The 25,308-nt window shown below is 41.9% G+C and overlaps 1 protein-coding gene across 5 annotated transcripts in view; it reads right to left on the bottom strand.

Annotated features, from left to right (window-relative positions):
* The window catches only part of DOCK3 (dedicator of cytokinesis 3), a 282,465-nt gene that overhangs the window by 27,839 nt on the left and 229,318 nt on the right, over nt 1-25,308 (bottom strand). For all 5 annotated transcript variants that reach the window (XM_066613546.1, XM_066613549.1, XM_066613547.1 and 2 more), the window contains 8 exons: nt 22,515-22,601; nt 21,135-21,239; nt 17,673-17,814; nt 14,998-15,164; nt 13,483-13,569; nt 12,932-13,111; nt 7,051-7,134; nt 5,475-5,591 (listed from right to left, as the gene is read on the bottom strand). In XM_066613546.1, the coding sequence (XP_066469643.1) occupies nt 5,475-5,591; nt 7,051-7,134; nt 12,932-13,111; nt 13,483-13,569; nt 14,998-15,164; nt 17,673-17,814; nt 21,135-21,239; nt 22,515-22,601 (969 nt within the window). The remainder of the gene's footprint in view (nt 1-5,474; nt 5,592-7,050; nt 7,135-12,931; nt 13,112-13,482; nt 13,570-14,997; nt 15,165-17,672; nt 17,815-21,134; nt 21,240-22,514; nt 22,602-25,308) is intronic.

Genomic DNA, 25,308 nt, shown 5'->3' with positions numbered 1-25,308 from the left:
ATGTAATACTGGGGGCGTGCTATCGTCCTCCAGACCAGAAATCTGATGGGGACCTTGAAATGAGGAAACAGATCAGGGAGGTGACAAGGAGGGACAGGGTTGTAATCATGGGGGATTTCAATTATCCTCATATTGACTGGGCCAATTTGTGTTCTGGTCACGATAAGGAAACCGGATTTCTTGACGTGCTAAATGACTGTGGCTTGGATCAGCTAGTCACGGAGCCCACCAGAGGACAGGTGACTCTGGATTTAATTTTGTGTGGTACGCAGGACCTGGTTAGAGATGTAAACGTTACTGAGCCATTGGGGAACAGTGATCATGCTGCGATCCGTTTTGACGTGCACGTTGGGGGAAGAATACCGGGCAAATCTCTAACAAAAACCCTTGACTTCCGACGGGCGGACTTCCCTCAAATGAGGAGGCTGGTTAGAAGGAGGTTGAAAGGGAGGGTAAAAAGAGTCCAGTCTCTCCAGAGTGCATGGAGGCTGCTTAAAACAACAGTAATAGAGGCCCAGCAGAGGTGTATACCGCAAAGAAAGAAGGGTTCCACTAAATCCAGGAGGGTGCCCGCATGGCTAACCAGCCAAGTTAGAGAGGCTGTGAAGGGCAAGGAAGCTTCCTTCCGTAAATGGAAGTCTTGCCCTAATGAAGAGAATAAAAAGGAACATAAACTGTGGCAAAAGAAATGTAAGAAGGTGATAGGGGAGGCCAAGCGAGACTATGAGGAACGCATGGCCAGCAACATTAAGGGGAATAATAAAAGCTTCTTCAAATATGTTAGAAGCAGGAAACCCGCCAGAGAAGCGGTTGGCCCTCTGGATGGTGAGGGAGGGAAAGGGGAGATAAAAGGAGACTTAGAGATGGCAGAGAAATTAAATGAGTTCTTTGCATCTGTCTTCACGGCAGAAGACCTCGGGCAGATACCGCTGCCCGAACGGCCCCTCCTGACCGAGGAGTTAAGTCAGATAGAGGTTAAAAGAGAAGATGTTTCAGACCTCATTGATAAATTAAAGATCAATAAGTCACCGGGCCCTGATGGCATACACCCAAGGGTTATTAAGGAATTGAAGAATGAAGTTGCAGATCTCTTGACTAAGGTATGCAACTTGTCCCTCAAAACGGCCATAGTGCCAGAAGATTGGAGGATAGCAAATGTCACGCCTATTTTTAAAAAGGGAAAGAGGGGGGACCCGGGAAACTATAGGCCGGTCAGCCTAACATCCATACCGGGTAAGATGGTGGAATGCCTCATCAAAGATAGGATCTCAAAACACATAGACGAACAGGCCTTGCTGAGGGAGAGTCAGCATGGCTTCTGTAAGGGTAAGTCTTGCCTCACAAACCTTATAGAATTCTTTGAAAAGGTCAACAGGCATGTGGATGCGGGAGAACCCGTGGACATTATATATCTGGACTTTCAGAAGGCGTTTGACACGGTCCCTCACCAAAGACTACTGAAAAAACTCCACAGTCAGGGAATTAGAGGACAGGTCCTCTCGTGGATTGAGAACTGGTTGGAGGCCAGGAAGCAGAGAGTGGGTGTCAATGGGCAATTTTCACAATGGAGAGAGGTGAAAAGCGGTGTGCCCCAAGGATCTGTCCTGGGACCGGTGCTTTTCAACCTCTTCATAAATGACCTGGAGACAGGGTTGAGCAGTGAAGTGGCTAAGTTTGCAGACGACACCAAACTTTTCCGAGTGGTAAAGACCAGAAGTGATTGTGAGGAGCTCCAGAAGGATCTCTCCAGACTGGCAGAATGGGCAGCAAAATGGCAGATGCGCTTCAATGTCGGTAAGTGTAAAGTCATGCACATTGGGGCAAAAAATCAAAACTTTAGATATAGGCTGATGGGTTCTGAGCTGTCTGTGACAGATCAGGAGAGAGATCTTGGGGTGGTGGTGGACAGGTCGATGAAAGTGTCGACCCAATGTGCGGCGGCAGTGAAGAAGGCCAATTCTATGCTTGGGATCATTAGGAAGGGTATTGAGAACAAAACGGCTAATATTATAATGCCGTTGTACAAATCGATGGTAAGGCCACACCTGGAGTATTGTGTCCAGTTCTGGTCGCCGCATCTCAAAAAAGACATAGTGGAAATGGAGAAGGTGCAAAAGAGAGCGACTAAGCTGATTACGGGGCTGGGGCACCTTCCTTATGAGGAAAGGCTACGGCGTTTGGGCCTCTTCAGCCTAGAAAAGAGACGCTTGAGGGGGGACATGATTGAGACATACAAAATTATGCAGGGGATGGACAGAGTGGATAGGGAGATGCTCTTTACACTCTCACATAATACCAGAACCAGGGGACATCCACTAAAATTGAGTGTTGGGCGGGTTAGGACAGACAAAAGAAAATATTTCTTTACTCAGCGCGTGGTCAGTCTGTGGAACTCCTTGCCACAGGATGTGGTGCTGGCGTCTAGCCTAGACGCCTTTAAAAGTGGATTGGATGAGTTTCTGGAGGAAAAATCCATTATGGGGTACAAGCCATGATGTGTATGCGCAACCTCCTGATTTTAGGAATGGGTTAAGTCAGAATGCCAGATGTAGGGGAGAGCACCAGGATGAGGTCTCTTGTTATCTGGTGTGCTCCCTGGGGCATTTGGTGGGCCGCTGTGAGATACAGGAAGCTGGACTAGATGGGCCTATGGCCTGATCCAGTGGGGCTGTTCTTATGTTCTTATGTTCTTATGACCTGCTTTGCAACCATTTGCAAGCATTTGCAAAGCAGAACCAGGCTGCAGTAGAAGGAAGGAGAATAAAAGGTTAACTTTGGCTGGAATTTCTCAGTGAAGTTGCTGTAGAAACAAATTGCTTCTAATGAGTGGTGCCTGCCTGCTGCTTGAGAAAGAAAGGAAACTTTTCAGAGTTGAAAGGCTCTGCCCTCTGATTGACCAGTGATAAGGCGAAGTGATAACTGGAGCTCAATTACTTGGCAAAATTTTATGTACTATAGGCGAGTATCTACGGTAATTCTAGTCCAAAATTATTTATCTGTATGCTCACTGTGTATTCTGTCCCATGCTTAAAAGCTCACATTTATTTATATTTTATTTTAGACAATGTAGTGACTGAGGGCAGTTCTTTTCAGGGACTTAAAAAACCAAACAGAATACAATAGCTGAGGCTGCAATTTGAAGAGGTCAACCAGCATGAAGGATGGGGATATTTAGCTATTCCCTATCAATATATTTCCTGATGAAAATTCTCCTTATCAGGCTGCTGTTCTCCCAGGGTTACAAGCAGCTGGGTACAGTGTTTTCAGCCTGAAAGCAGCAAAAAGCAAAAGAGATAAGAATGCCTTTTCCCCATTCTGAACTTTCTCTTCAATTTGCTGCTTCAGCATCTGTATTTTGACAAAGTACCTAAAAATAACCACAATGCAATCCTATGTATATCTACTTAGAAGTAAGCCCCACTGAGTTCAGTGACACAGGCAGCCCGATCCTAACCCACACTGGACAGACAGGCCTTCCCCATATTCAGTGCGGAGCTGGGGCTGGCTGATGCGCAACTCAGAGTAAGGGGAATTGCCCTTACCCCATGTTGTGTGGCAGCTGCCCCAATGGAGTTACTTGAATCTGTGCTACTGAAATTGGTGGCACAGATCCAAGCAGCTATAAGCAGAGTAAGGCTGGGCTGCTTGGGAGGGGTGTTAGAATCTGACCTAAGTGCCAGATCTTGGCACCCCCCCCCTCCCAGGGCCGGTTTGCTCACTGGACCACCCGCCTTCTCCTCGCCCTGGAATGCTCCTGTTCTACCCTCCCCCAACCTCCTCAAACCCCTGTGCTGGCCTACAGAATCTGGTGCAAACTCATCATTCCACATTGGTGTGGAGGCTGGATCTGGCCTCTGCAGGCTAGCGTGCATCCTTGCACTGGCCCAATCAACTCACAAGTCTATAGATCAGAGGAGATCCATTGCTGAGCAGGAGCAGGAGGCTAATGGAAGTATCAAACCGAATTATCCATTCAGTCATGTCCGATCCTTGGCAATTCCATGAGCCAGCTTTCTCCGTGATTTTCAATCTTGTGCAGCTTCTTTCAGTTGCTTTATATTTTGGCCAGTGTCTGCTTTGATTACATCCAGCCAACGTGTTCTTTGGCGTCCTTGTAGTCTTTTGCCACTGACCATTCCAAGCATAACATCTTTCTTCAGTGATGTTGACCACATGACATGGCTGAGGTAACAGGCAGCCCAATCCTGAGCTGCCCAGGGCACCCAGCTTCAGCGGCACCAAAAACAGCAGCCGCCGCATCCTACATGTCTCGGGCTGCTGCCAGCGGCATCTCGGGAGAAGGGGACTTTTGTCCCCTTCTCCCCGGTAAGAGAAGCAACCCCACAATGGGGCTACTCTCTTTAAGGGCAAAGTATTTGTGTAGAGCGCTGAGCCCTACACAAATGGACAGGATCTGGTGGAGCAGAGCTCCAACAGACCCACCTCTCTGCCTCCTCGCTCCCTCCCCCCGGCACCCCACCCGCCCTTTCCCCACCTCCCTGTCACGCCTCCTCCCCGCCCCCTCTCTGCCCTCCATCTGTCCCCCCCGTCCCGGAACGCCTCCTACCCACCCCACTTACCGTGCAATGGCTCGGTGGTCTGCGAGACTGCCAAGCAGCGGAGGACGGGCACCCGCCTGGTGCTACCCCAGCGCTGGGCTAGCACGGGTGCTGGCCCAACGGTAAGCCTCACAGACGTGCTTTATGGCACATTTGTGACAGTGCGCTCCAGCGGAAAGCCAGAGTGCCGAGCTTAGGACTGGTCTCTAAGGCTGCAATTCTAACCACACTTTCCTGAGAGTAAGCCCCATTGAACAAAATAGGACTCACTTCTGAGTAGACCTGGTTAGGATTGTGCCCCAAGTCAAAGTTTTGTTATTTTACCTTCTAGTGACATGTCCAGTTTTATGTGCTGCAGTACTTCTTTATTTGTTATCTTTGCAGTCCATGGGATACTCGAGAGCCTCCTTCAAGACCACAGCTCAAAAGAATAAATTTTCCTTCTGTCCAACTTTTTCATCATCCAGCTTTCACAGCCATATGTAGTTATGGAGAACATGATAATGGAGGTATAAGAGGATTGAAATCCCCTTTTCCGAATCCACCTCCCCCACTGGATACAGTACATGCATTTTTGGCTTGGCTGCACCAGCGAGGGGAAAAGGATAGGATTGGGCCCTTACTTCCATGAAAGTGCATATAGGATTGCCAACTCAGAGAACACCATGTAGTTGTTCCCACCACCCCACCTCATTTGGTCTCTAGACCAGCTGCAATGCAAACTATATGAACATAGATAAAAGAAAAATCATGTTGACCTTTCCCAGAATTTTTTGGATGCCTGTTTTGAAATAATTTATGAAGTGCCTGTTCAGTTTTTTTCTTTTTCAGATCACATAAGCATGCCATAGTTAAAGAATTAGAAACAGTTCTATGAACTGTTTAAAAAAACTAAAAGAGTGGTTATTGGCTTACATGGTACAAACTGGATCGCATCATCTGGAACTGGTCAATTAGTTTCTTATGCAGGGGGCGCATCTCTGGATGTACAAACTTCTCATGCACTGCAAGACCTACTCCTAGGATATGTACCTGTTAAAAATAAAATTAAAGGCTATATACTTAGCCTATGGCAGCTTACAAAATTATGCTCTACATACCAGTTAGTCAATGAAGAACTGTCTCTCAATATTGGTAGCACAGTTTGCCAAATGGTTAATGATTACTAAATCTTATTTCCACATTGCATCACGAAGCAGTAGGTTGCTGATTTAGCAATCCTCCCTGTGGTTCCCTGCTTCCTCTTCCTGAAATGTCTATGTGAAAATTTCCTTTCCACTTTGTGCTAGCTCCAAGACTGCTTTCCATTATATTTATCTGACATTAAAATGAACTACATATCATTCCTTAGTCTAAAATTATTTGCAAATGTAATGTAGGAGTAGAATACACAATTACAGTACTACCAACATATTTCTGGAACCAGCAAAAATCCTTCCTTTGCTTTAAATGTATATTCTAACCATACCTAAAAATTAAGAGAAGGGTAGACAAGTAGGAACATTCCTTGTCATATCAATACGGTATGGGACATTCAATGCAAACAAGAATACAATGTTGCAGTGGTTCTTGCACATTTAGCACATTTAGCCCCACTTTTTAGAATGAGAATCTATCAGAACCCATGGGAAGTGATGTCGCAACCGGAAGTTACATAATCAAGCAGGAACATTTTTAACAATTCTAGGCTGCAATCCTACCCACACTTATTCAGGAGTAAGTCCCATTTACTATCATTGTTAAAAGAATATACATATTAGCCTGTTAGAAGTATAGATCCAGGGCCTAGGAGAGGGGGATAAAGGGGGTAATTTGTACCTGGGCCCAGGGTCAAAAGGGGGGCCCAGGAGCCAAAGGAGGGGGCCCAGAAATTTCCTGGGATCTTACATTTTCCTATCTACTCAGACTTATTGTCCATACGGAATGCTAGGGATGGTGGGGACACTACTGATGTCACATGGGTGGGTAGAGCTAGGCTCCAGACTTTTCCAGCTGACTCTGCCCTCCCTTCACCCTGCTTCCCCCTCCCTGCCCCTATTCTGTTTGCCCATCACCACCCTCCCTCACTCTGTTTCACCCCTCCCCTTTCGCAAAGGAGCCCCAAAGAAACTTTGTACCCCCTGATAAAATTCCTCTCAGAGGCCCTGTACAGATCTGTAACATTTCCCCAAATGCAGTCACATCCCACAGCAACATCAAGTCTAATATATTAAAAATAAAATATTTAAATGACTGGGGACCCACCTGAAATTGGCTCATGACCCACCTAGTGGGTACCGACCCACAGTATGAGAAACACTGCAATGTTGAATTACAGAATTTGAATTAGGCTTGAATTCTGATATCTTTAGGTAAGTTAGGGAAAGACTCCCTCTGAAACCCTGGAGAGCTACTCAGAGCAGGCAGTATTGACCAAGGGTATAAAGTCAGCTTCATATATTCATTTAATGTAATCAATGAAAATCCTGTATTTCTAAGAACATAGGGATACCTGTTCATGCATCAGTTCTTTCAACTGTGTGATTTTTTCTGCATCTCCAGGGTGTGTGGTGATATATTCTCTATCAAAAAAGGCCTGAGGAAGAAAGACAAACCTTTAACTTAAGAATTCAATGAAATATTTTTAATTACCATAAAGAAGAAAACAGAAAATATCTAAACAGTTTTGTTTCTACCCTGGAAAACATGTAAAAACCATGTTCTTTGGCTCCAATCCTATCCACACTTTCCTAGGTGTAAGGCCCACTGAGCACAATGGAACTTACTTTTGAGTAGACATATACAGTATTCTAGAATACAAACACAGTTTTGGTACTATGGTATTATGGTACTTTGGCTAGGCTAGGCTATCAGTCTATACTCTTTTCAGGGCCAAGACTAATTTCTAGCCCCAACCTGCAACATGGGACCCACTTTAACCTTTTTTTTTTAATAAAAAAAACCCGTATTTATCTTCTCTCCTGTTCTGTCTCTTTCTTCTATTTTTCTTTCTCCTTTTCTCCCCCCCCCCCCCCAATATTTTCCTGGCAGAGGAAGGACATTCCAAATGTTCTAAGAAAGTCCCTCGCTCCAGCACCAGGTCAAGTTAATGGCTGTTAATGGCTTCTCCTCTGCAAAGGGCTAACCATTTCTCCAGTTTGGCCCTACCTTGTAGAGATATAGGACGTTGGCTGGAAGGGCTTGTAGCCCATGGTTAATTATTTTTTAATTATTTCATTCTCTTCCAACCTCTTACCTTCACCGTGTTACAGGGAGTGCAGAAGCCATTTCACTGAGGGAAGGGGGCATGTTGGAGTCTCCTTAAAGGAGACGCAGTTTGTATGGAGCAGAATGAGGGAATCCAGAGTGATTCTGTAGCACACAGGGCACTTTTTATTGTTGGACCAGGTGGACTTTCAGAAGTGGAAATCAGCAAGGCTTGCTCAGCCTCACTGTCTCTGGCTTCGCCAGTTCAGGCATGCTGTGCACAGGAGGGCTTAGTTTCAATGTGCCTGTATCTAGCGGCAGCAAAGGGCTTCTGGGAGTGTTTAATCCTCCCGAAGGGTCTAATGTACCCCCTGTTGATGTGATCGGGGTAGACAGGAGTGGGTCCCAGACATGTGCTAGACGGAATATTGCAGGCGAGCCATTGGGAACAGCTGCAACACTGCCAGGCTCTGCAGGAAAATATTGGTAGAAGCCTGTCTGTTTTTGTCACATGAGCGTGGGGTCCCACATTTATTCAGCCTACGATGAGGAATTATGCTCTGGGGAGGGTACTTCCAATGGGATGCATGGTTTGTTTTCTTGTAAGGTACAGGTTCAGATGCTCCAAATGATGAGGGAAATGGTACAGGAATGGACATTAGAACAGAGAGGAAGTAAGCAAGGTTCTTGTCTGTAATTGAAAGAAAAAAGCAGAGGCATAAGAAACAGCCTGCAAAATCTAAGGAAATAAGTCCTTCTCCCTCTAGAGACTCAGATTCCTCTTCTGTATCCTCCTTTAGAGGCTTCTCTGAGTCTAGTGGTTCTCCTGTAAATGTGGATAGAGAACCCAGACCTGAAAGACCCATTTACTTTATCTGTGCTTAAAAGGAAAAAAAGTGCATTGTAACGCCTCGCTTTTGAAATCCTCCTCAGATGAATAGAGAGGTGGGTGAACTTGCTGCAAAGGAACAGCTGGAATAGGGCAGCTGGAGCTGGGCAGGAGGTCTGGCTCAGTTGGTACAGCTGCCACCTTGTATGCCTGAAGATCTGAGGCTGCTAGTTTGAAACAACCGGAAGTACCCGAGAACTGACGACAAGCTGATATACTGATGAGCTGACCCTTGGTGGCAGAGAGGAGTTGCCGTCAAGTGGAGCGTGGGAGGCGAAGGGCCAATGAGAGGCCAGACCAGGAAGGAATCCAGCTGGAACGAGGAGTTCTATGAAAGACTAGAATATTCAATTGTAAAAATCCAGACAGGGGTTTAGAACAGCCTGCCTATGTAAACCGCCTTGGATTAAAGTCTGAGGAGAAATCTGACAACCAAAGAAAGGCGGTATATAAATACCTGTATAAACAAACAAACAAACAAACAAACAAACAAACAAACAAACAAACAAACAAACAAGCAAGCAAACAAACAAACAAACAAACAAATCAGAAGGTAGAGTGGATAGACTGTTTTCAAAGGATATGTTTCAAATTTTGTTGACTGACAGTCCAATCCTGAGCTGCCTGGGGTGCAGGGCGCCGAAAATGGCTGCTGTTGCATCCCGTGCGCTGCGGGTAGCTGCCGGCACTTCTCAGGAGAAAGGGACTTTTGTTCCCTTCCCCTGGGTAAACTGAGTAGCCCCGCAATGGGGTTACTCAATTCTCCACCGATCCAAAGGTCAGCAGAGAATCAAGAGTCTCTATGTTGGGTGGTGAGCCTGACATGGAGGCTCTGGATCCGGTGGAGCAAAGCTCCACCAGTCCTCTTTCCTCCCGCCCTGCTCCCTCCCCCCTGAATGCCTCCTCCCCACCCTGCCTCCCCTCCCCGGAATGCCTCCTCCCTGTCTCCTCCCACGCCTCCACTTACGAGTCTGCTGCTTGGCAGTCCACGCAATTGCCAAGCGGCGGAGCTCTGGTGCCCGCCTGGTGGTAGCACAACGCTGGGCAGAGCTGGGCTACCACTGGCACTCGGGCTTGCAAGCGTGCCTTACGGCACATTTATGACAGTGTGCACCGGCAGTGAGCAGTAAGCGGATTGGGCAGTAAGGCAGTAAAGGATATTCTTTTGAATGGTTCAGGAAAGAAAACCTCAGTAGGTTTAGATGGACCCTATGGAAGCAGAAACTTCAAGGAGAAAGGTATCAGCTCAGTTTCCTGAACTTTCAAAGTCAGCAAAAAAAAAATTAAAGAAAATATATTTGGCTGCAGCTTTTTCAGCAGATGCTTCTTTAGATTCCTTGACATTCTCTGCCAGAGCTATGGCTCATAACATTACAGGTAGAAGGAATATTTGGATGGACAGTTGGGAAGTGGATTCAGGATCTCAGGCACATTTAGTGGCAACTCCTTTTGGGGGAGAGAAATTGTTTGAAGAGGCATTAGAAATGGGCTAATTGAGAATAAGGAGAAAAGAAAGGTGTTGCCAACTAGGCACAGAGAGTTTGGCAAAGGAAAGAGCCAAACGCTCTATACCTAGTTGCTCCTTTTGAAACAGACAATATTTTAAACCTAGAGGGCAGGCAAAGTACAGACCAAAGTGATCAAGATTCAAAGTAATACCAAAGCACAGCCTTTTGGACATGGCTCCAACAACAACCAGGAGAAGTCTAATAAGGCAAAGTCAGCCTGATGCTAGGATAACAACACAATCACCAATTGTAGGGGCCCATCTTCAGTTTGTGCATCTTTGGTTTTGCATAACCACAGATGAGTGAGTGATGGAGACGGTGTCAAAAGGTGTCAAAAGGTTATTTGATAGAGTTTGTAAGTCCACTAAAAATCAAATGTGGAAATATCTTTGTTCTTTGATAGAACAGGGGCCATTGTCCGAAAGAGTCTGGAGTGTACTCTCTGCTTTTCTTAGTACCAAAAAAGAATGGGGAATTCAGGGCAGATCTCAAGGGGTTAAATCGGTGGATATGAGAATGCAAATTCAAGATGGAAACAGCAAAATCAATAATAGCAGCACTGGACGAAGGAGATTATTTAACCTCCATAGAATTGTCAGAAGCTTATGTGCACGTGCCCACAAGAGAGGTACACACGAAGTATCTACAGTTCCCTTATGGAGAAGAGAGTTATCAGTACAGGACTCTTCCTTTTGACCTGGCATTGTATTGTATTGTTTTGTATGGCATTGTATTGGCAAGGGTTTTTAAAAAGGTGTTGGTCACCCTAGTTGCATTCTTAAGAAGGGGGAGCGTCTGTATTTACCCTATTTGGATGATTTGTTTATAAAAGCTTTGTCCATAGAACACTCTCAAAAAAGCACACAAAGAGCAATAAAGTGCTTGGAACAGCACGTGTTTGTAGTGAATTAGAAAAAGAGTTTCTTAAATCCTACATAAGTATTAGAGTTCATCTGGGCATGCATATAGACATGGCTCTTTGACGTGGAAAAAAGGATAGGCTGATGGAGCTTTTGCAAAAGGCTATGAATCTAATGGAATTAGCAAGGCAGTTAGGAAAGTTAGTGCCTTGTCTCAGCAAGATTTCATACCAGGCCACTGCAAAAGTTTCCAAGAAAATCTGCAAAACTATAGAAAGAAAAGAAAACAAATGGGCATCAGCAGAGGCTGCATTTGAAAGGAGAGTTTTGCAGAAAATGATAAACAGAATTGTTAAATAGTGCTTTATAGCCCACCCTAGAACATTTGGAATGTCCTTCCTCTGCCCAGAAAAATGGGAATTTTACTTACCAGGTGAATTCCTGTTTCCGGTAGAGGAAGGGCATTCCACCCACCACTATTTTGTAATCGCTACTGATGGAGAATAGCGTTTGCAGCATGGCTGGTGGGTAGTATGAATTGTTTAGAGTTGAAGCTAGGAGGTTGAAAGAGTTAAAAAAATAAAAGAGATACATAATTGGAGATGTCAAGGGTTGGCATTTAAGGTGTACTTCTGGTTGGATGCATGATTGTTATTTCAGCTCAGTAATACAGTCTGGAGAAACAGTTAGCTCTGTGCAGAGGAGAAACCATTAACAGTCAACCCTACCTTGTGCTGGTATGAGGGGCTTTCCCAGAATGTTCAGAATACCCTTCCTCTACCAGGAACAGAACTTCACCTGGTAAGTAAAATTTCTGTTTTTTCCATTAATACTCCTGCACAGAGATAGCATTGAATTGCATAGGGAAAGATTCTGTTGTGGTTCTCACTCTATAGGCCAATAGCATAAATAATTCCTCACAGGCAAATAAATTGTCCTCAATGAGAGCTGAGTATTTATTTCTAAGTCCAAGAAATATTGTAAGTTTGATCCATATTTCTTTTAGACCATGTTATACATTTTTAATAGTTTCTGCTATTTGCATACCTCAAGGAACTGTGGGAGATCAACAACTTCAGAGATTAATAATATAAAAGATGGGGAGCATTTCATGGCATAGATGACTCAGAAACACAGGACAGTATAATAAATGTACAGATATACTTTTGAGTCATGCTTATCTTTAACTAATTCCTGACCAAAAAAATATATAGATGTCCCTGTAGAACTATAGCTGTGTTTAAAATGAATAAGGTCAAGCACAATTCTTCAGTAGGTGTCAGTACTCTCTCCTTGGCAGATGTTTCAGCACAAACATTCAGCATGAATGAGAGAGAATCAATTTCAGTATGTGATTAGCAAGAGAGGTTTATAGGGCAGCAATATCAACTTTCTGCTCCACAACTGTAACTGAAAAATTGGTTTTATAGATTAAATTGAATATTTTTAAAGGGACATCAGGGTATTACACCTTGACCTCCTATTTGACTATGCAGAATACTGAAATCCCCAATACGAAATGTTTATTTTGTATTTTATTTTGTATTTTGTATGTTTATTTTGTATTTATTTTGCGACCAGATCAGAAAGAAACATCTGAATGTTGTGGTTTCTTGAAAAACAGAACCTTCTTTCAAATTGTAAAAATCCCTACGGGGATTTAATTAGCCTGCCTATGTAAACCGCCTTGAATAAAGTCTAAGGAGAAATCTGAGGACCAAGGAAGGCGGTATAGAAATACCTGTATTATTATTATTATTATTATTATTATTATTATTATTATTATTATTATTATGACCATGCTAAGTATAGCTCAACCTCTTGTGAAAATAACATTTCTTATTTTCTTATGAGAGTTGGAAATAATTATAACTAAGAAAATGTTACTATTAAAGCATTACTAAAAGATCAGAAACAGTCTCTATTTACCTCCTGATATCGTGCTATACCACCATTAACAGCTGCATCAATAACTCCATTCAGGCACATACTGAGTAAATTGATGTTGCCATGCATTTGTTTGTGCTGGTACTGGCTTATCAGTGTTCTTAGTTCCTGGTTTTTGTTCTCCACTACTTGAATGGCATTCTCCAAAGGGCTTACCTCAACCTATAAGGCAAGAGATCACATTTCAAAATAATCAATATTTTTGCAACTTTACCTTTTTGTTAAAGAAATTCTGTTTCTTGAGGAAAACTGATGTATGCTACCAATTTGTAGCACTGCTATTTCAGCTCAGTTTACCAGATTTTAGGACTGGTTAACTGTTACAACATCTGTTGTATTGGTTATGAATAGCTGACAGGTTTTCTTAAATCACTCAGTCCTGCTCCTCTGATTATACTTCTAATCTGAACTAGCGTCAATGATGATAAAATAATTATATGCATATGGCCATTTTAAGTTGTGAGGAGGCAGGAAGTTGCTTATTCTTTCCATTTAAATAGCTCTTGTTAAGCAATAAATATAATACATGTTACCAGTTCTCTTCTCTCCACTTCAAACCACCGAGATATCCCAGGTAAACTGTGAGTCAAGATTAGAGTTGTACGTTCGATCCACAAACTCTACAAAGGAAAATATAGAAAATGAAAAAAACTGTGTTTCTAACTCTGATATATCAGATACATGGGGTAGATGCTTAGGATAATAACAGAAGAACCTTACTGAATGAGATAATGGGTCTAGTATCCTGATTCCAACATTTGCAAACCAGATGCTACCACAGAGCATGAAGGCAACAGGCCTTCCCCACCAACTGGCATTCTGACATACACCGTCTCTAAACATGAAGGTTTAATTTATCCATTTATAGGCCTATTTTACATGGATTTGTCTAATCCCCCCTTGAAGTCATCAAATGGAACAGTCCTAAACAGCATGCACGCTGGCACAACATGCACTGCACTGGTGCTAGCTGTTGCAAAAGTGCCATATAGCACTTGGTGATGTACAGCAGTTGCTGACACTTGCACAAAGGCCTGAGCTGCCCAGCAGAAGGAGCACACTGGAGAAGGTAAGAGCAGCACAGAGGTGGAACAGAGCAGGGAGAGAGTGTGTAACGGGGTAGGGGAGGATAGTGATGGGGGAAGGGGTGGGTGGACCAGGCCTGAGAGGGATGCGGGATCAGTGGCAGCCACGCATGTTGTATCCTAGCCCCCTTCCCAGGCCTGATCCACCGACACAGATCAGCTCAGATTTGCACCAGCTATTTAGCTTGTGCAGGTCTGAGCCGGCCTGTTGAGTTTGCTGGGGCTTACCCCAGGACAAGGGGATGAATGCCCCCTTACCTTGAGAGCCCGCCAGCCTTCCAACTTCCCTCATAGGATGTAGTGCGACCCCTGCTGTGCAGTAGGCAGGGAAGGAGTTGGATAGAGTTAGGTGCAAGCCAGTGCCCACCAACACATCTTCTTGTAGTGAATTCTATAAGTTAATTATGTGTTGTATAAATAAGTACTTTTTATTCTGTCCTGTATGAACTGCCCATCATTTTCATTTGCTGAAGATTTAACATTATGAGAGAGATGCTATGCATAGTTTTTACAAAGGGGTCCACAACTTTAGACTAGCCTTTGTAATAGCCAAACATTTGTGGTCACCAGGATCCTGACCCTTCAAAGTACAGTACAAAAATAAACCCCTGTTCTCCTCTCTTACTTGGAGCTGTTCAGAAAAGCAGGGATTGTCCCATAGGTGTACAGTTTCCGATGTCTTCCAAAGTCCAGCACAGCTGTGAGACAATCCCAGAAATTGCAAGGAAGTCTGCTGAACAATGGAAAATAGTAGATAATGTTTTTTCTAAAGAATTTACGGTGACTGTAATTACAATTACATTTTAGTGCATTTTAAAATATTTATTTTACAAACTTCAAAAAAGCTTCGTAATATTCTTTTTTGAGAAAGTATTCATCTAGGCTTTTAGCATGTGCCTCACATATGGGACACCAATGCATCTAGCATTAAAAAAAATACTCTATATTACTAAGCAGTCCAACCTTAAATTCGTTTTCCTTGTCTTTTGGGCCTTTATGGAAAGGTCGGTCATAGCGGAACTTTCTGATGTTGTTAACACGATAAAAGCTTTTTATACGATCAGGAACACGGTCCATTTGCAGTACATCAATATTATCTGGAATGGGAGTCACTGCATAAATCTGTAAATCTGCAACAGTCCAGTCAAAGGAAAATAAAAGGTGTATACAGGCACTGAAGAAGAGAAATAAACTAATTACGTGAAAATTAACATTGCTTGGGCTAATGGGCTGCAGAAGAATAAAACAGTTGTCACCTAACATTTTGCCTATTCTTCAAACTGTCCAATATAACTGGATATTTACATTTTACTGGTCATTGGATAGTTTGAAGAGCTACTTGTGGTATCTTCATCTTCTGAGAATGCCTACCACAGCAATAGGTGTAACATTAGATGACAAGTGTTTTATTCGATTACAGCCCATTAGACCAAGCAATGTTAATTTTAACATTAAGAATGCTGACCTTGAAAGCCTTAGATTTGCATCAGAAATCAGCTCAGTTTTACACATTTCACGAGTAGGTGGTATAGATTACAGACCTCCTTTGTGTATCCATTAAAACTGTCATATTTGAAGTACCAGCTGTCTTTCAAAACCATACATATAAGCACATGCAGTAGAAGGAACCATAATTGCCAGCAGGTAATTGAATCCATACAGTGGTTGAAATCATACAATTTAACAGGCGCACGAATTTGTATCATGTAAACAATTAAAATTGTGAATGATACTGTATCTCCTCCCAAAATTATAACTACAACTCTTAGACTGACAGCAGAACCCTGTGCATGTCTACTCAGCAGTATTCAACTACAAACCTCCATTGTATTCAATGGGGTTTACCCCCAGGAAAGTGTTCATAGGATTGCAGCCTGAGATTACAAGAATTCAGGTTCCCTTTACTTTCCATACACTGCCTTTTGTCTGAGTGGTTTTTTTGTTTCTCCCCAAAACAGTAGCTCACTGGGGACTATAGACCTGCAGAAAATGACAGAGGTATTTCTTTAAAACAGAAAGAATGTCCTGCAACTGAAGAACTTTAATTGCTGCAGTTTTTGTACCAAGATCCAGGTCTACAGAGCTTGTGTCCTGAGTATACTTCTGTACTGCAGTGAGTCATGGACTCTTTGCTCACAACAGGAAAGGAAACTGAACGCTTTCCACATGTGCTGCCTCCGACGCATTCTCGGCATCACCTGGCAGGACAAAGTTCCAAACAACACAGTCCTGGAACGTGCTGGAATCCCTAGCATGTATGCACTGCTGAAACAGAGACGCCTGCATTGGCTCGGTCATGTTGTAAGAATGGATGATGGCCGGATCCTAAAGGATCTCCTCTATGGAGAACTTGTGCAAGGAAAGCACCCTACAGGTAGACCACAGCTGCGATACAAGGATATCTGCAAGAGGGATCTGAAAGCCTTAGCAGTGGACCTCAACAAGTGGGAAACCCTGGCCTCTGAGCAGCCCGCTTGGAGGCAGGCTGTGCAGCATGGCCTTTCCCAGTTTGAAGAGACACTTGGCCAACAGTCTGAGGCAAAGAGGCAAAGAAGGAAGGCCCATAGCCAGGGAGACAGACCAGGGACAGACTGCACTTGCTCCCAGTGTGGAAGGGATTGTCACTCCTGAATTGGCCTTTTCAGCCACACTAGATGCTGTTCCAGAACCACCATTCAGAGCGCGATACCATAGTCTTTCGAGACTGAAGGTTGCCAACATGTGATGTTTTCCACATTTGGTTTGATATTGAAATGAGATACATTTGGGAATCAATTTCTTAACTGGAACTGTAAATTCCTATTTTTGAACAAGGGAAGAGTTGACAAAGACAAAGCCTCGATTCCCAAATGTATCTCAGAATTTCTCGACAACACCCTTCATGCACAAGAGGATGCTATATTTGCTCTTTGTCAACTCAGAGCACAATCCTATCTTTAGGAACTGCTGGCGTAGCAAGCCATTGTAAAAGCACTTGTAAAGCATGGAATGATAACTTGGGAGGAAGCAACACTGGTGGGACAGCCTGCGCCAGCCCACCAGCACTGGGTCTGAGCCCCCAGCTGCTGGCAGAGGTGGTGGGAGTTGGTGGAGGGAGAGGTGGGCACTTCTGGATGGGGGAGGGTGGAATGGGGGCAGATTGGGCCTGGGGGCAAGAACAGCAGAGGATGGAAAAGGGGCAGTGATGTTTATAAAAGAGGGAATAATGTCTAGTGTACACAAATGCCGGATCCATTCCCTCCTGCCTCCTCCCTGCCCTGGTCCCTCTGCCATCCTCACCCAGAAAGAACTCTATTCCTCCCACTACCTGCTCCAATGCCAACTCACTGGCTCTGGCAGATGGTGTTCTTCCCACCAGTCTGTGCCTGCGGCTGCCAGCCACTGTGCCAGAGGCCTCATCCTGCTTCCCAACCAAAATATCACTTCTGCTGGCATCATTATACTTCTGCTGGTGGATAGTAATGGGCCATTTGAGTTTCATTACCCATTGAGCAAAACTAGCATTTAATTCACTATTATTTCTCAATGTTGAAAAAGAGGCAGTAGAAAGGACAAAAATTGGTAGATGTGACTTAAGTATGAAATTCCATTTTGCAGCATCTTTATTAACTTTTCACTGAAACTTTATGGAAGGATACACTGGGCATCACACTGCAGGATGTTGTCATCTGGGTGGTTTGGGTGTTGCATTGCAATGGCCTGTGGGAACTCACTCAGCATCCTTTGTTGGAAAGCCTCCAGTCGTTCATAGTCATGGCCACGACAAACATACTCTTTATTCTGCAAAGAAAAAAAGGAACAGTGAGAGTCAGTTAATCCCTACATCATTCTCAGGATCTTCTTATCATTGTAGATTGCCAAAATTTTAAAATGAATCTTCCTTATATTAAAATCAAAGCATTACATGATTCTGAAAAATGTTAAAATAATAATATGACTATCTACATAAACAATCAGTTTTAATTTATTAATTTAATTTAGGGAATTACTGAATGAAGTTCAGGAAATTAGGCAAATCTTTGCGCACTGACTAACCAGATTCAGCAAATCTTTGCACACTAACCTGAAAGTAAGCTCCACTTAACGCTGTGGGACATTTCTATACTAGCATGAACAGGACTACACTATAAGTATATCAAGGCGAACCATATAAAACAACAGCACTCAAACTTGCAACCACTGCATGCCCGGAATGTAGTCAATGTCTGGACTGCATCCGAATGTTCCGCTCAGGCGCTGCGCAAAGTTCTTCCCTTTCGGAGTACAGGGACGCTCTGGGCAGTTGTATTGTCTGCCCAGTGTCTCTGAAGGCTGCATGGCAGGACATCCAGGCAGACACAACTGTCCAGAGCATCCCTGTCCCCTGATTGAGGGGGGACTTCACGTGGTACCCAAGCAGAACCGAAAGGTCTGCTCATCAGGCGGACAGATCCGCGCAAATGCCGGATCCGGCCCCCAGGTCGTGGTTTGTGCAGCTCTGTTAAAAAATATAATTCAGAGTTCAGTTATGCTTCACTCACCAAACAGAACTGCATTTCCACAAACCACAAATTCAGTAAGACAATGTGTTTACCTGGCAATTGATAGAGTGCTAAAAAGCATGACCTTCCAATAAGCCAGTAGGGTGAAATGTCCTTTCCATTAATGCCCCACAAGGTAAGGCATTACAGTGACATAAAAATGAAGCAAGCAAAGAACTTAACATATATATCATATAAAGTGAGCCTAACGCTCCTCACATTCCACCATTTAACCAACAGGAATATAGATTCATACCCAAGGGGGTTTTGTTCCCAGAAGCCCTGTGAGTGTCAAAAATTGTGTTAAAGGAAATCCACTTAAAAAAAAATGTCCCTTTGCTAAGCAATTTAAAAACTGTCTTGCTTATCTTTATAATGCAAGACAGAGGCAGCACATAGTCAATCTTTCTCCAGGCTCTTAGAAAGGCTTCACTCCAAGACAGCAACCCCTCCCTTCTTCTGGAGCACAGTGTGGGAAAAGAATGCAAAGAAGAGGTGATAATAACTTTTCATTCTTTCACAAGCTCAGGGAGAAGGGAGGGATTACTTGCCTTGGAGTGAAGCTGTTCTAAGTGTCTGGAGAGAAAGAGAGATAGAGATTGTCTGTTACAATGGTAAGTGAGGCTATTGTTAAAGGACACTTTTCCTTTAATTTAAAGAAAAATTAATCATGTTCTCATCATGTTGAGATAAAACTGTGGATGAAAAATCCATGGATAATTAGATTATACCTGTAAATTCATCTTCTTTGTAATTCATATCTATATTTTGAGATTTGGTGGAAAAAAACAAGAATACAATCTTTGCCAAGGAATGCAGTTTTCTCAATCAGCAGCACAAAGTGGAAGGGCATACATCAGTGTCACTGGAGCAAACACAGACTTCTCTCCAAATCTTAGTAGTGCAAACCATGTAGTGCAACATTTCTCAATGTTTGTCCCCCACCATACCAATTTGCATGGTCCACCTACTGGAAGTACTGGAAGCATGGTCGACCTACTGGAAGTGCTTGATTTCAAGTCTTGCTTTTAACTACAGAAAATCTTCAGCTATCCAGTCATTACAGTCGTGCATCACTTGACGACAGGGATGCATTCCCACACCCCCATCATCAAGCAATGCTTGACATTAAGCGAAGCTCCTGGAGCTGAGTGGCAGGACCAGTGGCAGCCATCGCATATGCAGCCCGCCGCTGACTGGAATGTTGCTAAGCAACATTCACCTGTATTAGTTATATATTTTAGCTAATATATTGCTCAGCATTAGACGCATAAGTGTGATTTAGAACATAAGAACAGCCCCAATGGATCAGGCCATAGGTCCACCTAGTCCAGCTTCCTGTATCTCACAGCGGTCCACCAAATGCCCCAGGGAGCACACCAGATAACAAGAGACCTCATCCTGGTGCCCGCACTTGCATTGGCATTCTGACATAGCCCATTTCTAAAATCAGGAGATTGCACATACACATCATGGCTTGTAATCCGCAATGGATTTTTCCTCCAGAAACTTGTCCAATCCCCTTTTAAAGGCATCCAGGCCAGATGCCATCACCACATCCTGTGGCAAGGAGTTCCACAGACCGACCACACTCTGAGTAAAGAAATATTTTCTTTTGTCTGTCCTAACTCTCCCAACACTCAATTTTAGTGGATGTCCCCTGGTTCTGGTGTTATGTGAGAGTGTAAAGAGCATCTCCCTATCCACTTTATCCTTCCCATGCATAATTTTGTATGTCTCAATCATGTCCCCCCTCAGGCGTCTCTTTTCTAGGCTGAAGAGGCCCAAACGCCGTAGCCTTTCCTCATAAGGAAGGTGCCCCAGCCCAGTAATCATCTTAGTTGCTTTCTTTTGCACCTTTTCCAATTCCACTATGTCCTTTTTGAGATGTGGCGACCAGAACTGGACACAATACTTCAGGTGTAGCCTTACCATCGATTTGTACAACGGCATTATAATATTAGCTGTTTTGTTCTCAATACCTTTAATAATGATCCCAAGCATAGAATTGGCCTTCTTTACTGCTGCCACACATTTGGACACTTTCATCGACCTGTCCACCACCACCCCAAGATCTTTCTCCTGATCTGTCACAGACAGCTTAGAACCCATTAGCCTATATGTAAAGTTTTGATTTTTTGCCCCAATGTGCATGACTTTACACTTACTTACATTGAAACGGTCTAATTTCATTTCTAACTAATGCTGTAAAATTTTCAGAAAAACTTGGTTCTAAATCATGCTATTGCTAAATAGCCAGTAAAACATTTGCATCCATATGTATAGCACCTTTCCTTGCAAAGCCTTGTGTTATGAAAAGGTCAACAAAACTAGCTATATATCTCTGACAGCTTGAAACTACATTAAATATTAAAGCACATACCACAGAAAAAATAACCTGTTCAGTAGAAAGAATAATACTTTCAATTTTATTTATAATTCTCTTCTGAAATAGTCTTTTCCCTAAACCGAATAAAAGGATATCGAATATTTCCTACGTCTCTGCAAATAAACATAATATATTTACTGCAAAGTGGAAGTATAATTCATACATTAAGACAAGGTGTTGAATGAACTTACTCGAAGAAAGAAGGGAAATTTCCTTCCATAAAAACCAACTCTGAAAAATTCAGGTTCTAGTCTTTGCTGTTCCATTATATTATCATAATAGGTAGCTTCCATTTTCTGTCAATGGAAATAAAAAAAATGACATTAAATTCAAAACCCTTATAACTGCAGAGCTTCAGAGCATGCCAGACCTACAAACAACACTTTGTCTTTCTATACAGTAGTTATAAAGACTGATAGGAAGCTGCCTCCTATTAAATAAGACCATTGGTCCTTCTAGTTCAGTACTAACTATGCTGCCTGGCAGTGGCTCTCCAAGGTTTTCAATGGGTGGTTCCTACTTGGGGATGCCAAAGCTACTGCCATCCTTGGAAGGTTGTCAAACATGTTCAGAACTTTTAGTAACTGAACAATGAACCGGTAAAACACATAATTATTAGTCACACATATGGAAGATGAATCCACAGAGGCCCTGATTTGTTATTAAAAGTACTTTTCATTTATATCAGATGAACATTAAAGTACAATCTTGTTTAAGTTTATGTGCACATTATTAGTATGCAAATTCATGCGAGTGACTGTGTATTAGGACCCACAAGTACAATCTGGATTCCTTAACATACATGGAAATTCTTTTAATGATTTTCATGGAACGTAGATTGCTTTTGTGAACTCTGAACGGCAGGGTTAGATAAATCTCAGCTTCAAATAAGTGTTATATATCTGAATTTGGGCACTACATTTCATCATTGGATAGACTGAGGAAGGAGGAATGCAAGTTCAAGACCTGCTCAATCTCAACACATGTATAAGTTCTAGGAGTGAGAAACATCTGAGCATGTCTGTTCTAATGTTTTTTGTCATGAGTCAGTCCAGGCATATTGATCATATGCCCATCAATTGGACCACGACAGTGTCTTCCTAACAGCCTGGAGAAAACTACCATAAGCATAACTGTCAGAGAGCAATCTTTAAGTTCATCTTAAAGAGCACTGTTCCTTTAAGTCTTAAGACAACAATGGCAAAGGTTTCTAAGATATGAAAGTTAGCCCATTCTGTTTACACAAACTCATTGGAGAAGATAGAAAGCAAACTGTTATGACTATTTTACCACCTTGCAACATCTTCTAAAAAGGAACGATGAGTCTGGAAGGACAGGATTTTGATCCTTGCCACCAAGTTGAGCAATGTCCAGAAAAAAAAAATGTAATTAATTGCTTTGTTCATCTGCTTCCTGAGAACACACACTTATCTGGGAGTAGGTCCTATTAGAATAAATGGGACTTCTGAGTAGATATACATAGGCTTATGGTGCAAGATACCATTTGTGACAGAATTTGTATTACTTGCTGCAAAACACAGATATAAAGTAAAAAAGCTTATTTCACCTACCCGAATCCAGCTGAGGCTCTGATAATCATATAAACTTTCGTATTGAATAGCGAGCTCTCTGCACAATGGGATTCCAAATTCCCAGCTCTGAAGAAGGAAGATCAATTTCCAGACATATGAAAGTTAAAATGAGAGGTGAAAAATCTGAGTAGTTTATAACTGTGTGACCCCATGGAGTAAACAGACAAGACAATAAATGAATAATTAAAACTTATTTGTGATTTCTCCTTGTACCTGATTCATTAGACAGTGGTCCACACTCTGGGTACTCTCTGCTTTGGCAATAGGAGGCATTTAGTTTTGTGAAGGTTGTTCTGGAACTGGACTGGGAAGCATCACTGTGAACCAGAAACTCCTTTCTTAGCAATAAATATATTTGCTATAATACATCCTGAAGCACTCTGCCACCTAAAATGTTATTTCTGTAGGTAGGAACATACTGATTCTGTACTGTCTCATGAAGGTATGACCAGCTGCCTGCCCCTATGGAATCACCTTATGTGGATGCCTTGGACTGGAAGATGCAGGATATACCCATCAATCACAGAATATATGAGCAAAGCCATTGCCCTCAAGAACTATCTCATAAGTGTGAGGAATGGCACAATCTCCTCTTTCTACAAGCCAGGATGCTGTCAAGTGCTGCTACCAATCCATGGAGGACATTATACCTCATCTCTAGATTCAACTTCTTATATAAACATTCTAGGGACTATACCCTTTCCTAGAACATCACTCTGAGAAGGAGACTTAGCAGCTCCATACAACCACATTAGTGACATTCTTCATAAGCACTAGCAGGGTACCCATTTCTTTCCCAAGTAGCCTAACCAGATATTTTTCTTCTTTTATAAAGGTTTTATAATCCTTTCTCAAATATGGAAGATAAAAAGGCCATAAAATGTAATATGGAAGATAAAAGAATTATAATAATCCCCTTAAGAAAACAAAACCTATCGCTATCTCTGCTCTCAATTTTTTGCCACTCAACCTAATCACATACTTGATACTGTAACACTGAAAGAAACACCAAAACCTAATAAATATACAATCTTCTGTATACTAGAGGAGTCTTACTCAAATCATGGGTAGATTCTTAAATGTCAATGAACAGTCCATCATTCTATTAAATTTATTATTTAAACTATTATGAATCATTCATTCATCAGTAAATTTATGTATTTAAAAGTCCATCATAGGTTATAAGCCATGATGATTATATACAACCACCAGGTTTTATATAAAACCTCCGTGCTGGCTCCATGCTAAGATACCATATGGAAGAAAAAGCATGAAGTGTAAAGTTTAAGTTGGAAATTTAAGATAAGCATGTGTTAATATTTTCCCCAGCTTTGATTGACTGATTTGGCTAAAAGCCCTGGATACACTGAAGGCGTTAATGAGAAATTTTTTAAGGATGTTGAAAGTGCTCTTTATCTTTGTAGTGGAATAAATTGGTCGTGGCTTATAATTATAAATATAATCTGGTGTGTGGACTAAAATCCAGAATTACTTGTGGACATAATTTTTATTAGACTTGAAAGAGTTCTGTCTCCTTGAGACTGTTTCTTTCGTTCTATTTTTCTCCATTAATCACACTGTTATCTGTAAGAAAAATTCAAAAAATGCCTGACTGAAAAAACATGTGGTGGAAGTAATACGCTGTGGACATCTTGTGGATTAGAGAGAAATTGCAAGATAGAGCCTGTTCCAGATATTTGGACTCAAATGATCCTCAAAAATTTGGAAAAATTGCTCACAATGAGAAGACAGCAGTTGAGTTGGTCCTTGCAGATTCAAGCCAGTTTAAAGACTCTCTCAACAGATAGTTGTGTACAAGGAGCAATTGGAAGATGTGAAGAAAACAGAAGATAAACAGAAGGAGAAAGCGGAAAAGATGATGATGAGGGATGAAATCATCATCAGAAGACTGGATACAGAAATTAGAAGAGTGGAAAATCAACAGGATCTAGAGGGGATGCTGATGGAGATTGAAATAGAGAAGATGGACAGAGTAACATGGGTGCACAAAATACAAAATTTGTTGGAACAAGAAGAATAAAACATATCCCAGTTAATTGGAAGAATGAACATACCTTATACAAGAAAGTGTGGGCTTATTGGATTCTGTTATGGAGATAAACTATTAAAGATATTACAGGAGAAAAAATGGAAAGAAAGAAAAAGAAACCTGAGGGTTAACCTGAGGGTTAAAGAAAATTGGAGGATTTTATTTAGTTAATAACTGGTTTAAATTTACTTAAAAAATAAATATATACGAAATTGATATACGTATTTGAATTAGAATGAATTAGAAAAAATAGCGGGAAATGTTAGCATGTGGATGAATTGTTTTATAGGTGGTTATTATGTTAAAGAAAAAAATGTAATCAGATTGGAGAATTAGATTGGAGAATGGTAAAGAACATATTATAAGAGATTGTTGGTTTTATTATAATTTGGAAATTAGATTATTATTATTTGATATTAATGAGTAATTGAACTAGTTGAGACGATAAAAAGTAAATATTTAGAAAAGATATTATAGGGAATTAGGAAAAATCTATTATATTTGATATAAGAAATATATAAATGAGTAGAAGAGTTAGAAGTAGATGGAAGAATTGTTTTATATGTTGTTATACTTTGGTAATCAGATTATTTTGTTTTAATATTAATGAGTAATTGAAGTAAGTTTATGTTTGATAGAAAGTGAGAATTTAGAAAATATAGTACAGGGCATTAGGGAAAATTTAGTATATATTATATAAATAAATGAATAAACTAATAAGAG

Source organism: Tiliqua scincoides, chromosome 2 (genome assembly GCF_035046505.1).
Source record: "Tiliqua scincoides isolate rTilSci1 chromosome 2, rTilSci1.hap2, whole genome shotgun sequence".
In the NCBI taxonomy this organism is placed as follows: Eukaryota; Metazoa; Chordata; class Lepidosauria; order Squamata; family Scincidae; genus Tiliqua; species Tiliqua scincoides.
This window is presented reverse-complemented; position numbering and strand designations above follow the sequence as displayed.